This window comes from Bos grunniens, chromosome 7, assembly GCF_055505025.1.
Source record: "Bos grunniens cultivar Pamir isolate PY7600 chromosome 7, Bosgru_T2T1.0, whole genome shotgun sequence".
NCBI lineage: Eukaryota > Metazoa > Chordata > Mammalia > Artiodactyla > Bovidae > Bos > Bos grunniens.
The window spans coordinates 15,154,740-15,176,205 of NC_141171.1; the positions used below are offsets into that span (position 1 = coordinate 15,154,740).

The 21,466-nt window shown below is 55.2% G+C and overlaps 2 protein-coding genes and 1 long non-coding RNA gene across 8 annotated transcripts; 1 reads left to right on the forward strand and 2 right to left on the reverse strand.

Moving 5' to 3' along the window:
* Positions 1-724: 724 nt before the first annotated feature.
* LOC147368583 (uncharacterized) lies at positions 725-3,327 on the reverse strand. The gene is made up of 2 exons (XR_015166691.1): positions 2,810-3,327; positions 725-1,073 (listed from the first exon to the last, which is right to left on the reverse strand). It is a non-coding gene; the product is annotated as an uncharacterized LOC147368583 (long non-coding RNA).
* Positions 3,328-3,383: 56 nt separating this feature from the next.
* On the forward strand, positions 3,384-11,887 carry ATG4D (autophagy related 4D cysteine peptidase). Of its 3 annotated transcripts, XM_086409292.1 has the most exons (10): positions 3,384-3,806; positions 4,634-4,717; positions 4,797-4,970; positions 5,599-5,872; positions 5,948-6,012; positions 8,727-8,857; positions 10,151-10,229; positions 10,309-10,385; positions 10,467-10,586; positions 11,346-11,887. In XM_086409292.1, exons 1-10 carry the CDS (start codon positions 3,575-3,577, stop codon positions 11,526-11,528), a joined length of 1,419 nt encoding a protein of 472 aa, XP_086265418.1. In that variant the 5' UTR covers positions 3,384-3,574; the 3' UTR covers positions 11,529-11,887. The 3 variants fall into 3 exon arrangements, with proteins under 3 accessions (XP_086265418.1, XP_086265420.1, XP_086265419.1); XM_086409294.1 differs by lacking the exon at positions 5,599-5,872; XM_086409293.1 differs by lacking the exons at positions 5,599-5,872; positions 5,948-6,012.
* KRI1 (KRI1 homolog) lies at positions 11,556-21,145 on the reverse strand. 4 transcript variants are annotated; one of them, XM_086409288.1, is made up of 19 exons: positions 21,069-21,145; positions 20,841-20,914; positions 20,129-20,234; positions 19,340-19,445; positions 18,649-18,703; positions 18,514-18,560; positions 18,099-18,195; positions 17,930-18,007; positions 17,353-17,489; positions 16,205-16,331; positions 16,007-16,102; positions 15,747-15,917; positions 14,846-14,921; positions 14,669-14,757; positions 14,462-14,588; positions 14,247-14,377; positions 13,258-13,322; positions 13,044-13,142; positions 11,556-12,417 (listed from the first exon to the last, which is right to left on the reverse strand). In XM_086409288.1, the coding sequence occupies exons 4-19, from the start codon at positions 19,384-19,386 to the stop codon at positions 12,078-12,080; spliced, it is 1,782 nt and encodes a 593-aa protein (XP_086265414.1). In that variant the 5' UTR covers positions 19,387-19,445; positions 20,129-20,234; positions 20,841-20,914; positions 21,069-21,145; the 3' UTR covers positions 11,556-12,077. The 4 variants fall into 4 exon arrangements, with proteins under 4 accessions (XP_086265414.1, XP_086265413.1, XP_086265412.1 ...); XM_086409287.1 differs by having other exon boundaries at positions 18,514-18,563; XM_086409286.1 differs by having other exon boundaries at positions 21,031-21,145.
* Between the last annotated feature and the right edge of the window lie 321 nt (positions 21,146-21,466).

The following is a 21,466-nucleotide window of genomic DNA, read 5'->3' on the forward strand; positions in this document are numbered from 1 at the left end:
ATATTTAAAAAGAGTTTTTTCCAACTGTTGTGTGGTTTTGAAGGGTCAACGATGGCATGCAGGAGGCCAAGAAGGACACAACAGTGGTGGTGGGGGCCGGACCTCAGAGGGCAGTGGTGGGAGTAAGAATGACAACAGCAGTAACAATTCACAGTAAAGTGGTAGTTGCTGTGTTTTAAGTATTTTGCATGTTAATTTCATTCTTCTCCGAAGCCCTAGGAAGTAGGAACAATTACTACCCCATTTGGCAGATGAAGAAACTGAGGTACAGAGAAGCAAGATCATCTGTTTAAGACACCTGGTTGCAGCCTATGCCCCTATGGGGACATGAGGACAATTACGGACAGATTAGTAGGTGGACTGAGAGATCCTGGGAAGGGAGACAATGAAGCCTGGGTATGGGGGAGCCAAGGGCATGGAAGGAAAAGCCAGTGGTGGTGAAAGACAGGATCAATTAAGGGTGCACCAAACCTGGGGAGCCTGGAGGACCTCCAAGGGGCGATACAAGTGGCAACTGGATGCTGGGTGGGGACAGACACCAGGTGGACAGCTGAGGTTGTGGCTATACTTGCATGAAATGGGGGTAACGGGAAGGAATTGAGGGTCACAGTAAATCACTGCCCTCCTCCAGGCAGAAACTGTTGCAGGAAGGGGGACCCCTTCCAGGGCCCAAGAATGGGCTCTTGTCTAACACTTGGAAATGAATTGTCTGAGGAGACACATGTGGTGACAAAGTAGAAGACTTTATTGGCAAGGCGCACCCAGGCAGAGAGCAGCAGGGTAAGGGAACCCAGGAGAAGTGCTCTACCACATGGCTCGAAGTCTCACGTTTTATGGTGATGGGGTTAGTTTCCGAGTTGTCTCTGGCCAGTCATCTTGCTTGGCCTGTATTTGATCTGACTCAGGGTCCTTCCTGGTGGTTTGAATCTCTCAGTCAAGAGGGACTTTAGCGCAAAGGATCATCGGAGGTTGGTAGGACATATGATGGACTGGCATCTCCTCCCTCCTTTTGGCTCCTCCGGAATTCTCCTGGTTAGTTTTGCCGGCAGCGTTGTAGTCTTTATTGGAATTTCCTGTTGTGAGACCATGCATGCAAGTGGTTATCATCCTGCCTGGCCAAGGTGGGCAGTTTCCATCAACAGTGGTGGCCGTGGTGGAAGGGGGTCCAGGGAGGAAATCAAACAGAAGGGGGTCACCTGTGGCCACCCCAGTCAGTCTGCCCCCAAGAGGCTATAAACTCTCCTTGCATTCCACAAGTTGCTTGAGCACCTATGTAAGCCAGGCCCATGTTGAGTGTTGAGGAGTCAGCAGTGACCAAGATGGACAGAGATGTCTTCCCTCGTGGTGTGGTAGGGACAGTGGATATAACTTAATATGAATTATATATAAATAGAAGATCAGTGCTTTGGTCTGAAAGTTTGTGTCCCCCCTCCCAAATTCATATTTTGAAATCCAACTTCCTTATGTGAAGTTATTAGGAGGTGGGGCCTTTGGGAATTGATTGGGGTTAGATGAGGATTTGAGGGTATAGCCCCCATAATTAGATTAATGCCCTTATGAAGAGGAAGAGAAACAAGGTATTTCTTTCTGTGTGCAATGCACCAAGGAAAGGCCATGTGAGGACGTAACCAGGAACAGGGACTTCACCAAGACCCCTGCAGTGCTGGCACCCTGATCTTGGACTTCCACCATCCAGAATTATGTGAAATAAACGGCTGGGAATTCCCTGGTGGTCCAGTGGATATGAATCTGCCTGCCAATGCAGGGGACAGGAGTTCTACCACTGGTCCAGGGAGAGCCCACATGCCATGGAGCAACTAAGCCCGTGGGCCACAACTACTGAGAGCCTGCATGCTGCAACTACTGAAGCCCATTAAGCCCTTGGGCCTAGAGTCTGTGCTCTGCAACAAGAGAAGCTACTGCACTGAGAAGCAGCAATGAAGACCCAGTGCAACCATTAATAAATAAATGTCTAAAATTTTTTTAAAAAGAAAGAAATGTCTGTTACATAATCCGCCCAGGCTGCCCTATTTATTATAGCAGCCCCAGCTTACTCAGACAATCAGTTTATGATAACTGCTCTGGGAAAATATATATATATATATATATATATATATGTAGCAGGGAAGGGAGAAGGGTCCCAAGGGCAGGGATGGGGTGGAATTTTGAAGATGGTCACACTGCAGTTATGAGATATGAATAAAATCCTGAAGGAGGCTGAGAGAGAGCCATGCAGACATCTCAGGGAACAGAGGTGTAGGCAGAGGCAACAGCAGGTGCAAAGGTCCTGAGGTGGGATGGTACCTATTGAATTTGAGAAAGGAGGCAGGTCTTCACATCACACAGCCTTGTCCAGATCCTTCATCCAACTTCCTTCAGCTGGCTGGGGACACAGCCCTTGAGCTGGCCACTAGAGGCCACCCTCTCTGTGGTTTCCAGGGTCACTACACTCATTCTGCCTGGGAGGTCACGACTGGCTTTCGCTGAGCCCTAACTGTGCCTCAAATGCCACGCTAAGCGCTTTAGAGAGATGAACTCAGCTGTCTTCCAAACGTTCCTCTGAGTTAGATGCATTGAAAACATTTATTGCAGTTTTATTGAGTATAAGTGACACATAACAAACCACACACTTTTAACGTGCACAATCCGTTGAGCTGGAAGCAATCACCATAACCAAGATATTAATACTAAACAAATCCTAGTTCTTTTTTTAATCCCTCCCTCCCACGTCTCCGCACCCAACCCCCAGGCAACCACTATAGATGAGGTTGCATTTTCTAGAGTTTAAATAGAACCATAGAGTACATACTTTTTAAATTTTTAGTCTGGCGTCTTTCCCTCAGTAAAATTAGGAAGATTCATTTGTGTTGTATTTTCGAGTGCCTTTTTGCTCCTGGGGAAACTGAAGCACGTAGAGATGTGGCTTGAAGGGGGATTTTGGTGAATTGGTGTCACGCACAGATTGGGGCCCCGGTGGAGGCGGGTCCTGGGTGCGCAGCTCTCGGAGGGGCGCTCTGATCCCTCGGGGGATGCGGGCAGGTGCAAACGGCATAAGGGGCCCCGCCTCGCGGGCAGGGGGTAGTCAGTCCCTCAGCGCCTGGAGGAGACGGGGCCGGGGCCGGGCAGGGGCGGGGTCGAAACCGGGGGGCGGGGCGGGACCAGGGCGGGGCATCCCGGCTCTGGGGCCTCCGATAAGTAGCTGCAGGGGCTCGGTCGCGCCTGGGCGCTGCGATAAGGCGGGCGGCGGTGAGGGTCGCGTGGCGCTGCCGGGAGGCTCCGCGTCAGGAGGCTCCAGCGCCGCCACCCGGGACCGGGGCCGGGGACCCAGGCTGGGGGCCGGGCCGGGGCGGGGCGTCCGACCGTGTCACGCCCGCCTCCCTCCCGGGGCCAGGGCCGCTAAAATGGCGGCGGCGGCGGCGGCGGCGATAGCGTCCCGCACCGGGCCCGGGGGCCTGGTCGCCGCGCCGGGGCCCCACTAGCACTTTCCTGGGCGTCCGCGTCCCGGCCGCGTCCTGGCCTCTGGGGCGCTCGCACGCGGCCCCCGGGGCCCTCGGTCCGCCCTCCCGGCGCGCCCATGAACTCCGTGTCGCCGGCCGCCGCTCAGTACCGGAGCGGGAGTCCGGAGGACGCGCGCCGCCCGGAGGGCCGCAGGCCGCGGGGACCCCGAACCCCGGACCCCCACGGCCTGGGGCCCTCCGGAGCTAGCGGCCCCGCTCTTGCATCGCCCGGGACCGGCCCCGGAGAGCCGGACGAAGTGGACAAGTTTAAGGCGAAGTTCCTGACCGCTTGGAACAACGTCAAGTACGGTGAGGAGGGGGCGGGGCCCGGGGCTTCGATTCTGACGTGAGAGCGAGCTGAAGTTCAGGCGGGCAGGGCTAGGAAGTCGGTGGGAGTCTAGGAGAGCCAGGACCCTGCCGTTGCCAAGTATTCCACCCTTTGTTCCCCTCCTGTGAGTCACCTGTGGGTCGTCTCCCGCCCTGCCCAGCCCAGGGCGGGCCGCTGGCTGGCAGGTCCAAAGGGGAATGTGTTTTCAAGTCTCAGTCGACTCCTCAGTGTGACCTAGGACAAGGGTTTTTTGTTTCCCTGTGCCTCCATTTTCCTCCTCTGTAAAATGGGTACAATAATCAGACCTGCTTTGATTCATCCTGAAATTAGTAGCAGACATGCGTGTGGCTTCCCAGGTGCCGCAGTTGGTAAAGAATCTGCCTGCCAGTGCAGGAGACTCAAGGGACATTGGTTCACTCCCTCGGTGGGGAAGATCCCCTGGAGGAGGAAACAGGCAATCCACTTCCATGTTCTTGCCTGGAGAATCCCATGGACAGAGGAGCCTGGCAGGTTACAGTCCATAACTGTGGTGGTATAGTGTTGTCCATACACTGTATATACAGCTGGGGTGGTATAGTGTTGTACATGACTGAGCATGCACAGGCAGCACATGTGGCTGTTACCAGGGGCCCCGCCTCCATCTGAGAGGAATGTAGCATGGATGCCCCAAGAGCCTACCCTGACATAAGAACTAGGAGAGTCCCCGTGTCACACGTGGGGGCACGTAAGCGCTGTTGCTGTCCTGTTAGGGTGTGTGTCTGCCAAGCAAGTGCTTCATCTTGCTGGGGGCTGCCCTGTGTCTCCCCAGGTTGGGCAGTCAAAAGCCGGACCAGCTTTAGCAAGATCTCCAGTGTCCATCTCTGTGGCCGCCGCTACCGCTTCGAGGGCGAGGGTGAGCTGGTGGCCCCTGACTAGGGTTGGAGGAGGCCCCAAAGGGGTGTTTCTGGTGGCTAACAAGCCTGCTCTTGCAGGTGACATCCAGCGTTTCCAGCGGGACTTTGTATCTCGCCTATGGCTCACATACCGCCGGGACTTCCCACCCCTTGCGGGAGGCAGCCTGACCTCAGACTGTGGCTGGGGGTGCATGTTACGAAGTGGGCAGATGATGCTGGCTCAGGGCCTTCTGCTTCATTTCCTGCCCAGAGGTGAGCGGTGGTGGAGGGGGACGGGCACAGTAGGAGTAGAGCGCCAACCCCAGGTCAGCAGTGTTAACAATGGTTTGTAAACCAAGAATTTCAAGGCCTGTTAGAATTGTGTGTAAAGTTAAATTTGGGGGTGGAGTGAGAGTTGTTTATAAAATAAGTTTAAGGGGGCTTCTCTGGTGGCTTAGATGACGGTAAAGAATCCACCTGCAAAGTGGGAGATGTGGGTTTGGTCCCGGATTGGGAAGATCCCCTGGAGAAGGGACTGGCTATGCACTCTGGTATTCTTGCCTGGAGAATTCTGTGGACAGAGGAGCCCAGCAGGCCCCAGTCCATGGGGTCGTGAACAGCTGGAGATGACTGAGCGACTTTCACTCACTCCTGGTGGCCCAGGGGTTAAGACTCTGTGCTTCCATTGCAGGGAGCTAGGTTCAATCCCTGGTCAGGGAACTAAGCTCCCGCATGGCATCAGTGCAGCCAAAATGTAAAAAATAATAGTTAAGTTTAAGGAATGTGAAGAGTGTAGTTAAACACGAGGTTTCTAATGGAGCATCAGTGTTGTGTGTGAATCATGGGAACTGCCCCACCCCCCATGCCATCGCCATTTGACTATTTGCTGCATCCCTACCAGACTGGACGTGGTGCCAGGGCGCAGGCCTGGGCCCCTCCGAGCCGCCGGGGTTGGGCTCTCCCAGCCGACGCCGGGGGCCTGCGCGGTGGCTGCCTCCGCGCTGGGCCCAGGCCCCTGAGCTGGAGCAGGAGCGCCGGCACCGGCAGATCGTGTCCTGGTTCGCTGACCACCCCCGGGCCCCCTTCGGCCTACACCGGCTGGTGGAGCTGGGGCAGGGCTCAGGCAAGAAGGCAGGCGACTGGTATGGGCCGTCTCTGGTGGCACACATACTCAGGTGAGGGCCGCGGCAGGGGGCACGGGAGCCCCTGGGTGCCCCCCGGGGAACTCAGGCCTTTCCTCCCATCCCCAGGAAAGCGGTGGAGAGCTGCTCAGAGGTCACCCGCCTGGTGGTGTACGTCTCTCAGGACTGCACAGGTAAGGGACTGGGGGCTGAGGTCACGGGGTTCTCACCCTGAGCCAGTCACTGCCTCACCCGCCTATTAGGACCCACTTTCTTCAGAGGCTGAAACAAGTTCTGCAGCAGAGGGGCCCTTGGAAAGGACTGGAGGCCCACACCGGGCAGCGGGGGCGCTGCTCAGCATCCCTTCATTCTCTCTGGAATCAGGAGAGGAGGCTTTAGGGGCTTCTCTGAGTAATAGAATAAAGGACAGAAGGAATTCCTCTCTCAGGTCCAACTCACTCTTTTTTTAAAAAGAATGACTATTTATTTTTGGCTGCAGTGGTTCATTGTTGCTGTGGGTGGGCTTTTCTCTAGCTGTGGTGAGCAGGGGCTACTCTCTCTTACTCTCTAGTGGTGCATGGGGTTCCCATTGCTGTGGCTTCTCTTGTTGCAGAGCACAGGCTGCAGGCACTCAAGATTACGTAGTTGTGGCGCATGGGCTTAGTTCCCTCGGTATGTGGAATCTGCCCAGGCCAGGGACCAAACCTATGTCTGCATCGGCAGGCAGATTCTTACACAGGACTGCCAGGGAAGTCCCCAACTCACTTTTACTTTGTAAACAGTGCTAACGCATAAAAAAGTCAGGTCTCCTCTGCCTTACAAGGTTTTCATGAGGATTAAGTGAGTCAGTGATAAACATAACTCTTAGGGGCTTCCCTGGTGGCTCAGTGTGCTAAAGAACCCGCCTGCCAATGCAGGAGAGATGGGTTTGATCCCTGATCCAGGAAGATCCCACATGCCACAGAGCAACTAAGCTCATGCGCCACAACTACTGAGCCTGTGCTCCAGAACCAGAACTATCGAGCCTAGGGGTCACAGCTACTGAAGCCCTCACTCTGGAGCCCGTGCTCCACAACAAGAGAAGCCGCTGGCGATGAGAAACCTGTGCACACAACTAGGGAGTAGCCCCTCCTCTTTGCAGGCAGAGAAAAGCCAGAGCAGCAATGAAGACCCAGCACAACCAAAAATAAATAAAATTTTTAAATTAAAAAAAAAAGGAACTTTTAGAACAGAGCTTCTCATATAGTAAGTATTCACTGAATATTAGCTCTCATTGAGTGAAAGTTGCTCAGTTGTGTCTGACTCTTTGACTGATTCTCTATGCCAGAATACTGGAGTTGGTACCCTTTCCCTTCTCCAGGGGATCTTCCCAACCCAGGGATCGAATCCAGGTCTCCTGCTTTGCAGGCGGATTCTTTACCAGCTGAGCCACAAGGGAGGCCTGAGAATACTGGAGTGGATAGCCTATCCCATCTCCAGCGGATCTTCCCAACTCAGGAATCGAACTGGGTTCTCCTGCATTGCAGGCGGATTCTTTACCAACTGAGCTATCAGGGAAACCCCCCTCATTGTTATGCCCTCCCAATCAGTTTATAAAGGGAGCTTTTGTGGATTGATATCAAGGAATCTACAGATCCTATACATTTTAATGAAAAAATACAGATGTTTGGGGCAAGGTGTAATTTTTCACAGAGAGCCTGTTTCTTAGCCTGTTAGGGCTGGTATAACGAAAATACCATAGGCCAGGGAATTCCCTGGTGGTCCGGTGGTTAGGTGCTTTCACTGCTGGGACCTGGTTTTGATCCCTGGTTAGGGAACTGTGATGCCACAAGCTACACAGCATAGCCAACAAAACAAAAAAAGCACCCACAGGCTGGGTGGCTTGTAAACAAGGTCTTTATCTTTTATAATTCTGGAGGCTGGGAAGTCCAGGATCAAGGCACTGGCTGTTTGGGGGTCTGTTGGGGGCCTACTTCCTGGTTTGTTTCTCTGTATCTTCAGGCAGCAAAATGGGCAAGCATGCTCTCTGGGGTCCCTTTTACCGGGGCAGTGATGTCACTCATGACCTCATCACCTCCCACTTCCTCATTCCATCACTTCCGGGGGTGGGGGTGGGGGTTAGAATTTCAACATATGAAATGGGGGATGGGGGTGGGGGAGGGTGCTTCCCAGGTGGTGCTAGTGGTAAAGAACCTGCCTGCCAATGCAGGAGATGTTTAGGAGACGCGGGTTCCATCCCTGGGTGAGGAAGATCCCCTGGAGGAGGGCATGGCAACCTACTCCAGTATTCTTGCCTGGAGAACCCCGTGGACAGAGAAGCCTAGCAGGCTACTGTCCATGGGTTCGGACATAGTTGGACATGACTGAGACATTCAGACCATTGCAGCTCTTGTCTCCAGGAAAGATTAAATGTACTTTTCTGGGAGTCAGGAGGGGGTTACATAGCCACGAGGGAGATGACAGGAAAGCAGAGACCAGCGGATGAAACTTGAGGGACACACAGGGACATCCAGCTGACTGACGAACTGCTTGGTGCTCCCATTTCCATCTCGGCAAACCCAGGTGCCGAGGAGGGGAAGACTGGTCAGGCCCGGGCTTGGGCAGGCACTCTGGGCTGTGGGGAAAGCTCTTCACCTCCCTCTTGGCTTTACACTCCTTGTCATAATCTCAGGACCTCAGTTGCCCTCTGAGGCAACTGAAATGGAGGTGTCCATACCTGCCTGGCGTGCCTGGGATTGTCTGAGGGAGTTTGGGGTGGAGGGTGGGGAATGCTGGAAAGCTTTTCTGCCAGCAACAGGAGTGTCATCCAGGGAGGTTGCTCAGGTGAGGTTGGGCCCCAAGGATGGAGGTTCATACAATGAGACTTGGAAGGCGGGCGAGAACGTGACCTGCTGCCCTGTCCTTGCAGTATACAAAGCGGACGTGGCACGCCTGGTGGCCCGGCCAGACCCCACGGCTGAATGGAAGTCCGTGGTCATCCTGGTACCAGTGCGGCTTGGTGGAGAAACTCTCAACCCCGTGTATGTGCCCTGCGTGAAGGTAGGTTCTGCCAGGCTCCCCCGTGCCTCCCCGTACAGCCCCCCTCACTGGAGCCCTGCAGACATTTTCAGCTTGGGTTAGGGGTTTATGCTTCCTTTGTCTCTTCGTTGGATTATCCAGTAGTTATGAAGCAGCTGTTTTGTGCCAAAAGCCCTTTCAGCTACTGAGGACTCAAAGGTGAACAGGCAGCAGTTCATGCCCTCTGGGAACTGACATTCTAGTGGGGGAGTGACAGGCAGTAGGTGTGGGACCCAGTTGACAGCTGTGGCATTGCAACTCGCACGCTAAAGGAACCAAAACTAACATGGTGAAGGGCAGGTGGGGGTGGCTGCCCAGCCTCGGAAAGCCCCTCTCTGGCCAGAAGCAGATGAGAAGCCAGGGGAGTAGGTGTCCAGGCAGAAGGAACAGCTAGGCTGCAAAGACCGCAGTGTGTTTACACTCAGAACAAAGGCCAGCGATCTCCCCACAGCCCACAAGGCCCTCTACCATCTGCCCACACTCTCCACCTCACTTCACTCTGCCCCAGCCACACAGGCCTCTTTTCTGTTCTCAGAAAACACCTGCCTCAGGGCCTTTGCACTTTCCATTCCTATCACTTGGCGTGCTCTTTCCCAAAACGATTTCTGAATTCCCTTAACTGTTTGCTGAAACATCATCTCTCAGTGAGGTCTTTCCTGACTCCCCCTGCTTAACACTGCAAAGCCTTCTTCCCTCTTTTTATTCTCCAGAGAGCTGCCACCTTCTGACACATGACAGATCTTACTCCTCTTGTTCTTCCTTCTCCCACACTAGAACATAAGCTCCATGGGGACAGGGTTTTGTCTATCTTGGTCACTGCCACCCCCCAGGGCCCCGGCTTGGGTTTGCACACATTGGGCCTTTGTCTTTTTTTTAATGATTTTATTTATCTGTTTTTGGCTGTGCTGGGTCTTTGTTGCTGAACAGGTTTTTCTCTAGTTGTGGCGAGCCAGGGCTACTCTTTGTTGGGGTGTGCAGGTTTGTTATTGCAATGGCTTCTTGTTGGGGAGCACAGGCTCTAGGGCACGGGCTTCAGCAGTTGCAGCTCCCAGGCTCTAGAACACAGGCTCAGTAGTTGTGGCGTATGGGCTTAGTTGCTCTGTGGCATGGGGGGTGGTCTTCCCCGAGGAGGGATCCAGCCCATGTCTCCTGCATTGGTGAGCGGGCTCTTTACCACTGAGCCACCAGTAAAGAAGCTCTGGGGTTTTGCGAGGCATCTGGGTGCCTGACAGCACCTGCTCTGGGCCCTCACTCCACCCCCTTTCCTTCCCGCAGGAGCTCCTTCGTTCAGAGCTGTGCCTGGGCATTATGGGCGGCAAGCCCCGCCACTCGCTGTACTTCATCGGCTACCAGGGTAGGCCCACACCACGCTGCTCCGTGGCATCCCCCCACCCCCCTTTCCGCCGCCACCCCCTCACATGTCCTCCCCACAGATGACTTCCTGCTCTACCTGGACCCGCACTACTGCCAGCCCACCGTGGATGTCAGCCAGGCCGACTTCCCCCTGGAGGTGAGCGAGCTGGGATCCCCAGGGTGGGGTTGGAGGCGTGTGGAGGGAACCCGCTAAGCCTCCCTCGTCTATCCACCCCAGTCCTTCCACTGCACCTCACCCCGCAAGATGGCCTTTGCCAAGATGGACCCGAGCTGTACCGTGGGTTTCTATGCTGGAGACAGAAAGGAGTTTGAGACGCTCTGCTCAGAGCTGACCAGGGTGAGCCGGGTGTGCTGGGGGCTGGGGGGGCAAGGGCAGGTCTACAGCAGAAGAGGAACAGAGGCCATGAGGCCAGCAGACCTGGCCATGTTGTCAGGATTATTATCCTGCAGGAGCCCTACAGTGTTTTTCAGCTTGGGTTAGGTCTGATTAGCAAAAAGCGTCATGAAATGAAAAATTTAAGGGAACAGCTGGTCCCCAGAGGCTGAAGTGGCAGGACCTGCCTTGTCCTTTGGTTCTGTTGTTCTATCGGGGATTTACCCTTACGGTAGCAAGAAATGACCACCAGCTTCTCTGGGTGTGTGCATGTCCTCAGTCATGTCTGACTCTTTGCAACCCCATGGACTGTAGCCTGCCAGGCTCCTCTGTGTATGGGATTTCCCAGGCAAGAATACTGGAGAGGATTGCAATTTCCTTCTCCAGGGAACTTCCCAACCCAGGGAACCTGGGATTCTTTATTGCTGAGCCACCAGGGGAGCTGCCCCCCACTATCTAGTTCAGTGGAAAGAGCCCCATGTTCTTAGCAGAGAGAGAAAATCCCAGGGCTGTGGTTCATTGGTTGCACAAGGTCACATGCTCATTACTGAGCCAATCACTATAGCCAGAGCACAGACGGTGCTGATTGGCTGCTCTGCTTCACTGCGCTGGAGGGGTGGAAGTTGAGTTCAGGAAGCACCTGGTTAAGTATGGCTGTTAATTGTATCTACTTGGATAATTACCATGGCTTCGGGACTGAGCTGCTCGCTCTCCTCCCAACAGGTCCTCAGCTCCTCCTCAGCCACAGAACGATACCCCATGTTCACCCTGGTCGAGGGCCACGCTCAGGACCACAGCCTGGATGACCTCTGCTCCCCGCCCTCCCAGCAAACACTGCGGCTCCCTCGCAGTGGCCGGCTCCTCAAGGCTAAACGCCCAAGCTCTGAGGACTTTGTGTTTTTATAAAGGGAGGGAATAAGGGAGAAGACACAACCCTATTTATTTTTTAATTTATGTCATGTTAGGTGTGGGAGCTTGAACTCCCCCCTGACAAGTGCAGCTGAGAGAGACCAGTCCAGGAAGCCTCCGGGCTGGGGCCGTTCAGCCAGGAACAGAGCCCGCACACCTGCCTCCCACCAGCTGGGCCCTCTTCATGGGGCAGGGAGGGAGGCCCCCGGGCACCCACTCAGGGCCTGACTCCGTACTGTAGTTTGCACTGGACCGTCCATGCCCCTCACCGGTCACAAAGCCCCTATCCTGCCAAGAGCTGGTGGGAGGGAGGAGGGGCCGTGGCTGCTGGGGGCTAATAAAGCCGTTTGACTTGACTCTGGCTATTGCTGGGCCCAGCATTTGAGGGTGGCTTGCGGGGAGGTTTCCTGAGTCATCTGGGGAAGCTTGTTGAGTAGGCCTCAGCTTCCACATCTCTAAGATGGGAAGACTCCCTAGCCTACAGGTAGATTCGAGGGTCCATACAGTTGATAAGAAGGGAAGGGGCCCCTGCAGGCTCCCTTGAGCTCAGTGGCTGCTCTTGGGCCCCTGCTGCTTCCTCCGTTGTCGGCCCAGCTGCCGGAAGTGCAGCCGTTTGGGGTTGAGGCCAAAGGCCTGCAGTCTCTGGCGGCTGAACTCACGTCCCCCAAGTGTCACTGTGGGGCCCAGGAGACGGGCCTTCTTGCCCCTCTTCCGCCTCTGGGGGGCCAGCTTCTCCGTGGGTGTCACAGGATCTGCCTCTTCCTCTGCTGGGGTGCTCTCAGGCTGGGACCGCTTGCCACAGGCCCCATCAGGTGCTACCAGCTGTCCTGATGAGCCAGCTCTGTCTCTCTGTGGCTTCCCTGTGGCTTCCGTGGGCATCTCTGCCCTGGAGGAGGAAAAGTCATGAATCAGCCCAGGCCGGTCACAATTTTTATAGGCCGGTTTTTATAGATGAGAAAAGGGGCAGCTCAGAGAAGTGGCCAGAACAATTTGGGGGCCTGCCTGCACTCAAACATGGGTCTGATACCACACTGGGATTTTTCTACTCTGAAGCTGGAGTGGGTGGATAGATGCTCTTGATCACTTAGCCTGTGCCTACACTAAGCTCTTCACACAAACTAACTCATTTTAGCTTTATGTCAGCTCTGTGAGCACTCCTGATTTATAAATCAGGAAATAACAGGCATAGTAACAGTAACAAGAGCTAATAGCTATCCAGCATTTATTGTTTTAAGCACTTTACATGAATCGATTTATGTAATTTTCAAAAAAAGAAAAACCCAGCAAGAAGTGAGCCATCTGTATCTCCATTTTGCAAATGAGGAAACAGGCCCAGAGAGGGAAAATGACTTGCCCAACATCATACAGCTATGGCCCAGCCAAGACCTGATGCCCAGGTATTGGAAAGGAAACCCTACCCCCAGGGTCATGTGACAAACAGCTGACAAAGCATGACTCAAACCCTGGGCCTGACAGGGCTCCGAAGCCCACCTCTCCACCAGCCATACTCACTCCTCTGGGCAGAGTGACTTGAAGATCTGCTGCTTTTTCCATACGTTCCGGGCCTTCTGGCTGTACACCCTCTTGTCCTGCAGTTCTTCCTGCTCCGACCTGCCGGCCCCCAGCGGACACGTCTGTTGCTGGGTGGCCTCGATGGGGCCCATGCTTGCCTGCCAGCCTGCTTGCCCCTCCTCCCGGGGCACCCAGCCCAGCCCCACCCCATCACCTGTACATGCAGGTCTTCTTCAGGGAGCACCACCGATTCAGCTCCTTGTCATCGGCAGCGAGGATCTGCAAGGGAAGGGAGGGTGGGGTCCTGCTAGTGAGCCCCAGGGGGCCCTGACTCTCAGCCTTAGTCAGCTCATGGGTCAAGGCAAGGTAATGCTAGTTCCACCGGGCAGCAGTGTCCCGATGGTGAGGAAGAACTGATTTCTGCAGAGGCCAGTGGAGGTTTTTTTGTTGGGGGCATCAGATGGGGAAACTGAGGCCCAGAGAAGGGGATCCTTACCCCAAGTCACATGGCCAGGAAATGGCTAATGTCAGATTACAATCTGGGCCCTGACCGGTATATGGTGGTCCCAGCAGACTCAAACCAGGGGAGGGGTCTCCGTGCCAATGACCAGCTTTGCTAATACAGATGAGACCCAGGTTCCCAACCTTAAGACCTTAAGTCTCCTCACTTATGAGTTGGGCAACCCTCTCAGAACCTACTGGAAGGTTATCAGGATGAGGAAGTGAATACAGATGGTATAAGCTCAATCATCATTGGCTATTTTTACTGCCAAGCATCCACAGCCATCATGGCTAGGGCACAGTGACATTCAAAGCACATTTGTTTCACATCCACAGTCATAAGGTGGGGCTGTTATAAGGCCCATTTTACAGATGGGGAAACCAAGTTACAGAGCCTTAAGTCATACGTCCAAGGTTATACAGCTGGTGAGTAGCCCAGTCAAGATTTCAACTGGTGCCAAGTCTTAATGGCCACGCTGCTGCCAATATACAGAATTAAAACTGATATTTACTGGGGCTTCCTGTGGACAGCACTGTTTGAGCCCCTGCCTCACAGAAACCTTTGTGGCAGGCGATATTACTAGTATTATCATTAGCACTGTTGGTCCTGGTGTTTTGGAGATAAAGAAATAAATAGGCTGTGTCACAGCATGCCCAGTTCTGGGCATCCCCGCTTGCTTCTGGGGTACCCCGGGGTCCCACCTCCTCAGTGCTTAGTCCAAAGTCGCAGGGCACCACCGTGCGGTACTTGAAGCGACACGGCAGGTCATCAATGATGTCCTCGTAGTCCAGCCTGTAATACTCATCCAGGTACTCCTCGAATGTCTTGTCCCCTAAGTGGGGACAGAGCCAGGCTGTCGGGGTGTGCTGGGCCCAGCGAGCCCCTGCCCACCCACCGGCACCCGCCTGGGCCTCACCGGGGTCAAACACAGGCTTCTCCTGTCCCACAGCCGTGGCGAAGGGCGACTTCCGCTTCTTCTTGCCCAACGAAGGGGCCTCTCGCTGCTTCTTCCGGGGCTGGCTGGGGTCATAGTCGGCGTCCATCTGCCAGGACACATAGGTCAGGCCTGCCAGGGGACCCTCTGAGGCGCCCCCCCGCAGGTTCCCATGCCCAGGGCACCTACATTGAAGTCGGGGTCCTCGCAGTGTGGCTCCTGTTGGCTCCAAGCTCCACCTTGCTCCGGCCCAGCCCACGTGTCCCAGTTCCAGTCGTCTGGTTCAGGCCAGACAGGCAGGGGGTGAACAGGGGATCAGTAGGCCAAGCACCCCCACCCCCAGCCCGGTACCCCAAGTGACCTCACCTTCCAGCCCTTCTTCTTCCTCAAACTGCGGCTTCTCCTCCTCCATGGCGCCATAGTACTCGTCCCCGAAGCACTTCTACAGGGTCAGGGCCGGGAGGGTCAGCAGAGCCCATTCCCCACCAGACACTGGTGCTCCTGCACCTTCTGTGGCTCCCCAGCACCGCCCCCCAGGACCCAGCTCCTGATGTGGGGAGAACCCTATGTGTCTAGGTCCCTGTACCCCCACTTCATGGCTCATCTTGCCCCATCGACCTCCCGCTCTCTGCCCCCCTGTTCCACTGGCTAGGAAAGGCAAATATTGCTAACTGTGCCACTTACAAACACCTACTACATGCCCAACACTGGGCTGTGTCTCACTGCATTCTCACAAGCACCCCAGAAGACAGAAACTACTAACAAACACAGAACCTGAAGCTCAGGATTAAGAAGCTCCTAGAAAGTGAAGGTTTAACTTCAACTACACAGCACCTACCCACTCCACTTTTCACCTGACCCATCTACTCATCCTTACTCTCCCTTCCATGAACCCCCAGGCTGAGTCTGGGTCCACTTTTTGGTGCCCGGGGTCCCCACTGCGGCTCCCATCCAGGCCTCACTGCCTATTTCCATGGACTGAACCTGTGTTCCCCCTCCCAATACAACAATCAACACTAATGGCTCAATAAATGTGTTTAAAGAAAATATAGCAGCCCATGGTTCCTTGAGCATTTACCAAGCTAATTAGCATTTAGTATTTCTCACAGCCCTGAGGTAAATGCTGCAGTTTGGACCCACTTTACAGACAAGAGACACAGGATTAGAGAGGTCAGGTCACTTCTCTGAGCCAGAAAAGGACTGCTTGCTCCAGAGCCACACTCGGAGCACTCAGCTGCACAGCCAGGCTGGGGCTCTGGGGATGCACCTGCATGAGCTGGTCGTGCCGGGCAGGGTCGAAGTCATCCTCCAGGTCCTGCTCTTCAAAGCCCAGCGTCTCGTTGCCCGTGACCTGCCGCAGCCTCTCCAGCTTGGCCAGGATCTCCTTCCTCTTCAGGTTCTTCAGCTGCTTGAGTTCCTCCTGCTTCCTCGCTTTCTCCTGCAGGCGGCAGGTCAGAGGATGTCAGCAACCCCCCCAATCCCTGCAGGCTGCACGTCCCCCCAAAGGCCACCCTGAGAGCCACTCACCCTCTTCTTCCGCTCCCGTGTCTCCTCCCTCTTCTCCTTCCTGCGCTCGTCCTTTCGGCGCACGGAGGAGGCGATGCTCCGAGGGTAGGTCTTGACCTGTGGGCACCAGAGACGATTCTGGGTTCCTTCCCTGGCCTGGGACCCTCTAGCCAGGTCCTCCCCAGCCCCCAGCCCCCAGCCCCCGGCCCGGCTACCCACCGAGGCAGAGTCTGGCTCCTCAAAGCGGAAGTTGTATTTGAGCTCAAAGTCCTCCTGCTTCTTCAGAAACAGTTCGCCCTCGTCTGAGGAATCGTCCACAGCCAGCTGGACCGGGGGACCATGGACCCTGAGGGATGAGATGGGGTGGGGCTGAGGGGTCAGCAGAGCTCCTGCACGCCTATGTACCAGAGTGTTCACACATTTAATCCTCACAAGAACGCTCTGCTAGGGAGCCACTGTTACCCCATTTTACTGATGGGGAAACCGAGGCATGGAAGTCCAAGAGCAGGGCCCCCTGGCTTCAGAGCCCACACTCTGGGTCTCCCTCAAGAGAGGCCAATTCTGGGGACTTCCCTGGTGGTCCAGTGGTTAAGGCCTGCGCTTCCAGTGCAGGGGGGCACAGGTTCAACCCCTGGTCAGGAAACTAAGATCCTGCATACCGTGTGGTGCAGCCCCCAAAAAAGGGCTAACTCAGCTGTTGGTGTTCAGTCGCTAAGCTGTGTCTGATTCTTTGCGACCTCATGGTCACAAAGCCAGGCTCCTCTGTCCTCCACTGTCTCCTGGAGTTTGCTCAAATTTATGTCCATTGAGTTAGTGATGTCATTCAACCATCTCTTCCTCTGTCATCCCCTTCTCCTCCTGCCTTCAATCTTTCCAACCATCAGGGTCTTTTCCAATGAGTTGGCTCTTCACATCAGGTGGGCAAAGTATTGGAGTTTCACCTTCAGCATCAGTCCTTCCAGTGAATATTCAGGGTTGATTTCCTTTAGGATTGACTGCTTTGATCTCCTTGCTGTCCAAGAGACTCTCAAGAGTCTTCTCCAGCACCCTAGGCGATCTTCCCGACCCAAGGAAGTGTGTCCTGCACTGGCAGGCGGATTCTATACCACTGAGCCACCAGGGAAGTCCCTAATTCTGTTACTGCTGCCGCTGCTGCTAAGTCGCTTCAGTCGTGTCCGACTCTGTGCAACCCCACAGACGGCAGCCCACAAGGCTCCGTCCCTGGGATTCTCCAGGCAAGAACACTGGAGTGGGTGCCGTTTCCTCCTCCAGATTCTGTCACCGTCTGTGTGATAAAGTGAACACCCAGCGCCTTTTCCTTTCTGGCCAGTGCTGCCTCCAGGCCCCTGGGGGACAGGGGCCCTCACCTTTCCTCCTCTTCGTCTTCCTCCTCCTCGTCTTCCTCCTCCCCTTCTTCCTCATAGCGTTTATTGAGGATGTAATCTCGCAGGAAGCGCTCCCCCTCGTCCAGCTCTGGGTTGTTCCAGAATTCCCTGAGGTGAGTCTAGGGGTGAAGGGTGTGTGATAAGACCCAGGTCAGGGACTCAGGGTCAGCGAAGCAGGAGGGTGGGGCGTGGATTGTGGGCAGCCAGTGGATGTAAGTGACTGCAGCTTCACGGCCAGTCTATGAAGTAAGTGCCATAATCCCCATGTTATAGAAGCTGAGGCCCAGAGATGCGGGGCCCCCATCCTCAAAGGATGTGCTCCTGGGGACTCCTCTGGGGGTCCAGTGGTCAAGACTCCACGATTCCACTGTAGGGGGCACGGGTTCGATCCCTGGTTGGGGAACTTAAGATCCCAAAGGCCACATGGTGCAAGGGAAAAAAAAGGAACAGACGAAGTGCTCCTGGCTGGCCACTCAAGGGTGAGTTTCCAGGAAAAGGCTGGATGGAGGCAGACCGGGAAGCTTAGGGGGTCAGTAGCCACGGATGCGAACTCACTCACCAGTTCTTTCAGGGTGTCAGGGTTCTGAATCTCCTTCTGCCCCTTCAGCCACTCAATGTAGTCAGCATCCTCCTGGGCCTGAGGGATGGCCAGCGATGAGGATCTGCCGGACACTCCTGGTGCCCCCTCTCCGCCACCACCCTCCGTCCCACTGGGACCCGGCACCTACCTTCTCCTCTTTGCTTTTAGCACGTTTCTGCAGCAACCCGGAGCCACCTTCCTCAGTGCTGTCTTCATCCTCACTGTCCTCCACAAACGCCCGGAAGCTGCCCAAGCAAGAAAACAAGCCTCAGGATGGGTGCACTGGCCCTGCCCACTGATCCAAAGATGAGCCCTATCTACTAATAAGCCCTGAGCTCCTCCTGACCAGCCCAGAGCAGTGCTGTGACATACAGCCCATGATCAACCCCATTTCACAGATACAGAAACTGAGGCCCAGAGAACAGAAAATGACAGGCCCAAGGGCACACAAGTGCCCATTAAGTGGGCACATTAAGTGACAGAGCTGTATTTGAACCTGGGCCCGCCAACCTCAGAGCCTCAACTCTTTTCCACTTGGCAGCTCAGCCGGCTCCAGGGCTCACCTTTCCTTCAGCTGTTTCTGTTCTTCCACGTAACTCTTCGACGAGCTCTGCTGCAGAGAGAGTGACAGGGGCCTCAGACCCTGCCATGGGCCCCTTAGCCCCCGAACCCTCCCACCCAGCCTCCATCCCACACACCTGGAGTCTCTGATTGGAGGTTTCCCCATCTGAATTCTCCTCATCGACATATTTGCTGGGCAAAGAAGGATGAAGGTTTCAGAACAGACTTCCCTGGGCCTGTCTGTCACTGTGGGGTAGGGGGCTCTTAAGAGCAACAGCTGGGGCCTCCCTGGTGGCTCAGTGGTAAAGAATCTGCCTTCCAATGCAGGAGGAGACACAGGTTCGATCCCTGATCCAGGAAGATCCCACATGCCTTGGAGCAACTGAGCCCTTACGCCACAATTATTGAGCACATGCTCTAGAGCCTGGGAACCACTACTGAGCCCACATGTTGAAACTATTGAAGCCCAGATGCCCTAGAGCCCGTGCTCCACAACAAGAGAAGCCTCAGCAATAAGCCCACACACCACAACTAGAGCGTGGCCCCTGCTTGCCGCAACTAAAGCAAAGCCCCCGCAGCAATGAAGACCCAGCACAGCCAAAAACTAATAAATAAATAAAAATGATTAAAAGAGACAAAAATTCAAAAACAGAGCACCAGCTGGGGGGTGGGGACAGTGGGATGCAGGCAGGTCATCAAGCCTCCTGCTCTCTGAGGTTCCCCCAACTCTGGTGGGTCATTGGCTTCTTCCCACCCCCACCCCTAAGTCCCCCATGTGTCCACCTGCCCTGGGAAGGTGGAAGCAGAGGAGTTAGGCTGTCTCCTCACCCTCCTTTCTCCAGGATAACCTTCCTCTCGTAGTCCTTCAGGTACATGGGTTGCACCTTCTTTCGCTTCTCAGCTGCTGGCTCCTCTTCACTGTCTGAGGACGATGCTACAGGGCCACCACAAGACATCTGTCATCACCCACACCCACAACCCCCTTCCTCCCCCAAATAACTGCTGGACCAGAATCAGATGGAGGTTTCAAATCCCCGCGCCACCAGTTCCCAGCTATCAAATAGGCATCACACTTGCTACTACCTGGTAATAGCTGGTGGTGATCACTCAGTGAGTAATTCACACTCAGAACAGTGCCAGACACACAGCCATTATTAGTGACAACAGTTGATAACCCTGGACACTCTTGGCTGATTAGTAATCAGTTTTTTTTTCTTTTGGCTGTGCTGCGTGGCATATGGGATCTTAGTTGCCCCACCAGGGATGGAAGTGCAGAGTCTTAACCTCTGGACGACCAAGGAAGTCCCTCTGCTAATCAGTTCTGACTTGTAGATGAAAAAAAAGTGAAAGTGTTAGTTGCTCAGTTGTGTCCAACTCTCTGCACCCTATGGACTGTAGCTTGCCAGACTCCTCTGTCCATGGGATTTCCCAGGCAATAATACTGGAGTGGGTATCCATTCCCTTCTCCAGGGGATCTTCCTGACCCAAGGATTGAACCCAGGTCTTCTGCACTGCAGGCAGACTCTTGACTTTCTGAGCCACCATGGAAAGATTAAATAGCCACAACAGCTTCTAAAGCCATGAGGACCCAGGGTCCCATGAGAAGCAGCCCCAGACCTGTTCGCTGATAGAAGGTGGCATCTTTCTGATAAATGCGGGGGTCCTTCTTCTTCAACAAGGAGAGAGTCCTATAAAAGTCACGCTCTTGCTGGGGGTCAAATTCCTAGAGCAGAAAAAGGGGGTGGGGACAGATTTCAGAAGGGGGCTCTGATGGGGGCAGTAAGCAACAGGGGCAGGAGGGCTGAGAGGGTGTGGGAATTAGGGTGTAGGGAGGGGTACAGGTTAGAAGATGGCAGAATCCAGCTGGGTAGAGGCAGGTGGGGGGAGGGCTGGAGGGCTGGATCTGAGTGGAAGGGAGGGTCAAATGGGTGGGAGAGGGGACCCCGTGGGGGTGGACCACACATGAGTAGAGAATAGGAAGCAAAAAAAGGTAGCAGGCAAGGGGGTGGTGGTGCTTCCTGGAATCAATAAGGGATGGATGATACAGGGGCAGGTGGGCAGAGAAGGCATATGAAAAACAGAGAGGAAGGGCTGGATGGCTCAGTGAGTCTGGGAAGATCAGGGCTGGTGTGGGGAAAAGCTGGGTGCTCCACGGGGCAGAGGGATGCCCCATTTTGGGAACAGAGGCAGACAGGGAGAAATGGTTAGACTGTCAGGGATGAAGGCGCGATGGGGTTGGAGGTTAGCTGCCCCCTGTAAGTCCGGGCCAGGATGAGACAGGGCTCTTGGACATCTCCCGCAACTCCAAGACGGAGGCGAAGAAGCTCACCACGTGCTCGTCGCTGGAATCAGACTCGGAGCTGGAGTCGCTGCTGCTGTGCCGGTCCCCGTAGCGATCTTTCACTGTGGGACAAAGATGCGAGACCCCCACCCAGGTGAGCCTGGAGGACCAGATCAAACCCCACCTGCGGACCGCCCGACACGCGCCGGCCCCCCACACGCATGCGCCCCGCACTCACGCCGCTGCAGCTCCTCTCGCTCACGGTAGCGGCCGTACCTCGCCGCGAACGCCGCGTTCACTCGCAGGGGCGACGACCCGCGCGGCTCCGGCATGGCTGCTCTCCAACCTACTGCGCACGCGTCAGGAAAGCACGGCCTCCCTGGAGGTGGGGCTACGCACAGTTTACTTTAAATAGGGGCGGAGCCTCCTGGGCCGCACGTAACCTTGCCCCCAACCCTTCCGGGATCCCTGGCCCTGAGACCGCTGTCCCCGCCCACAAGTCACGCCTCTGCGGGGAAGGCTGCAGCCACCGCCCATCCCACTCCCCCACCCTCTGGGCTCCAGGCACCCAGCTGACATCTGGGGGCCCTTTCTCCACTCGCGGTTTCCTGCCTCCCTTCCGTTCCGACAGCGTAAACCGCTGCCCCACCCAGCTCACTTACCCCTGGCGCCCT

Bases quoted from the DNA above. Each gene is read 5' to 3' on its own strand.
- ATG4D (XM_086409292.1), top strand. From the start codon at position 3,575: ATGAACTCCGTGTCGCCGGCCGCCGCTCAGTACCGGAGCGGGAGTCCG. The intron at 8,858-10,150 runs GTAGGTTCTGCC...TCCTTCCCGCAG, and splicing joins TGTATGTGCCCTGCGTGAAG to GAGCTCCTTCGTTCAGAGCT. The intron at 10,386-10,466 runs GTGAGCGAGCTG...TATCCACCCCAG, and splicing joins AGGCCGACTTCCCCCTGGAG to TCCTTCCACTGCACCTCACC.
- KRI1 (XM_086409285.1), bottom strand. From the start codon at position 21,124: ATGCCGGAGCCGCGCGGGTCGTCGCCCCTGCGAGTGAACGCGGCGTTC. The intron at 17,490-17,929 runs GTGAGTGAGTTC...CTTCACCCCTAG, and splicing joins CTGACACCCTGAAAGAACTG to ACTCACCTCAGGGAATTCTG. The intron at 14,922-15,746 runs GTGCATCCCCAG...CTGACCCTGTAG, and splicing joins GGCACGACCAGCTCATGCAG to AAGTGCTTCGGGGACGAGTA.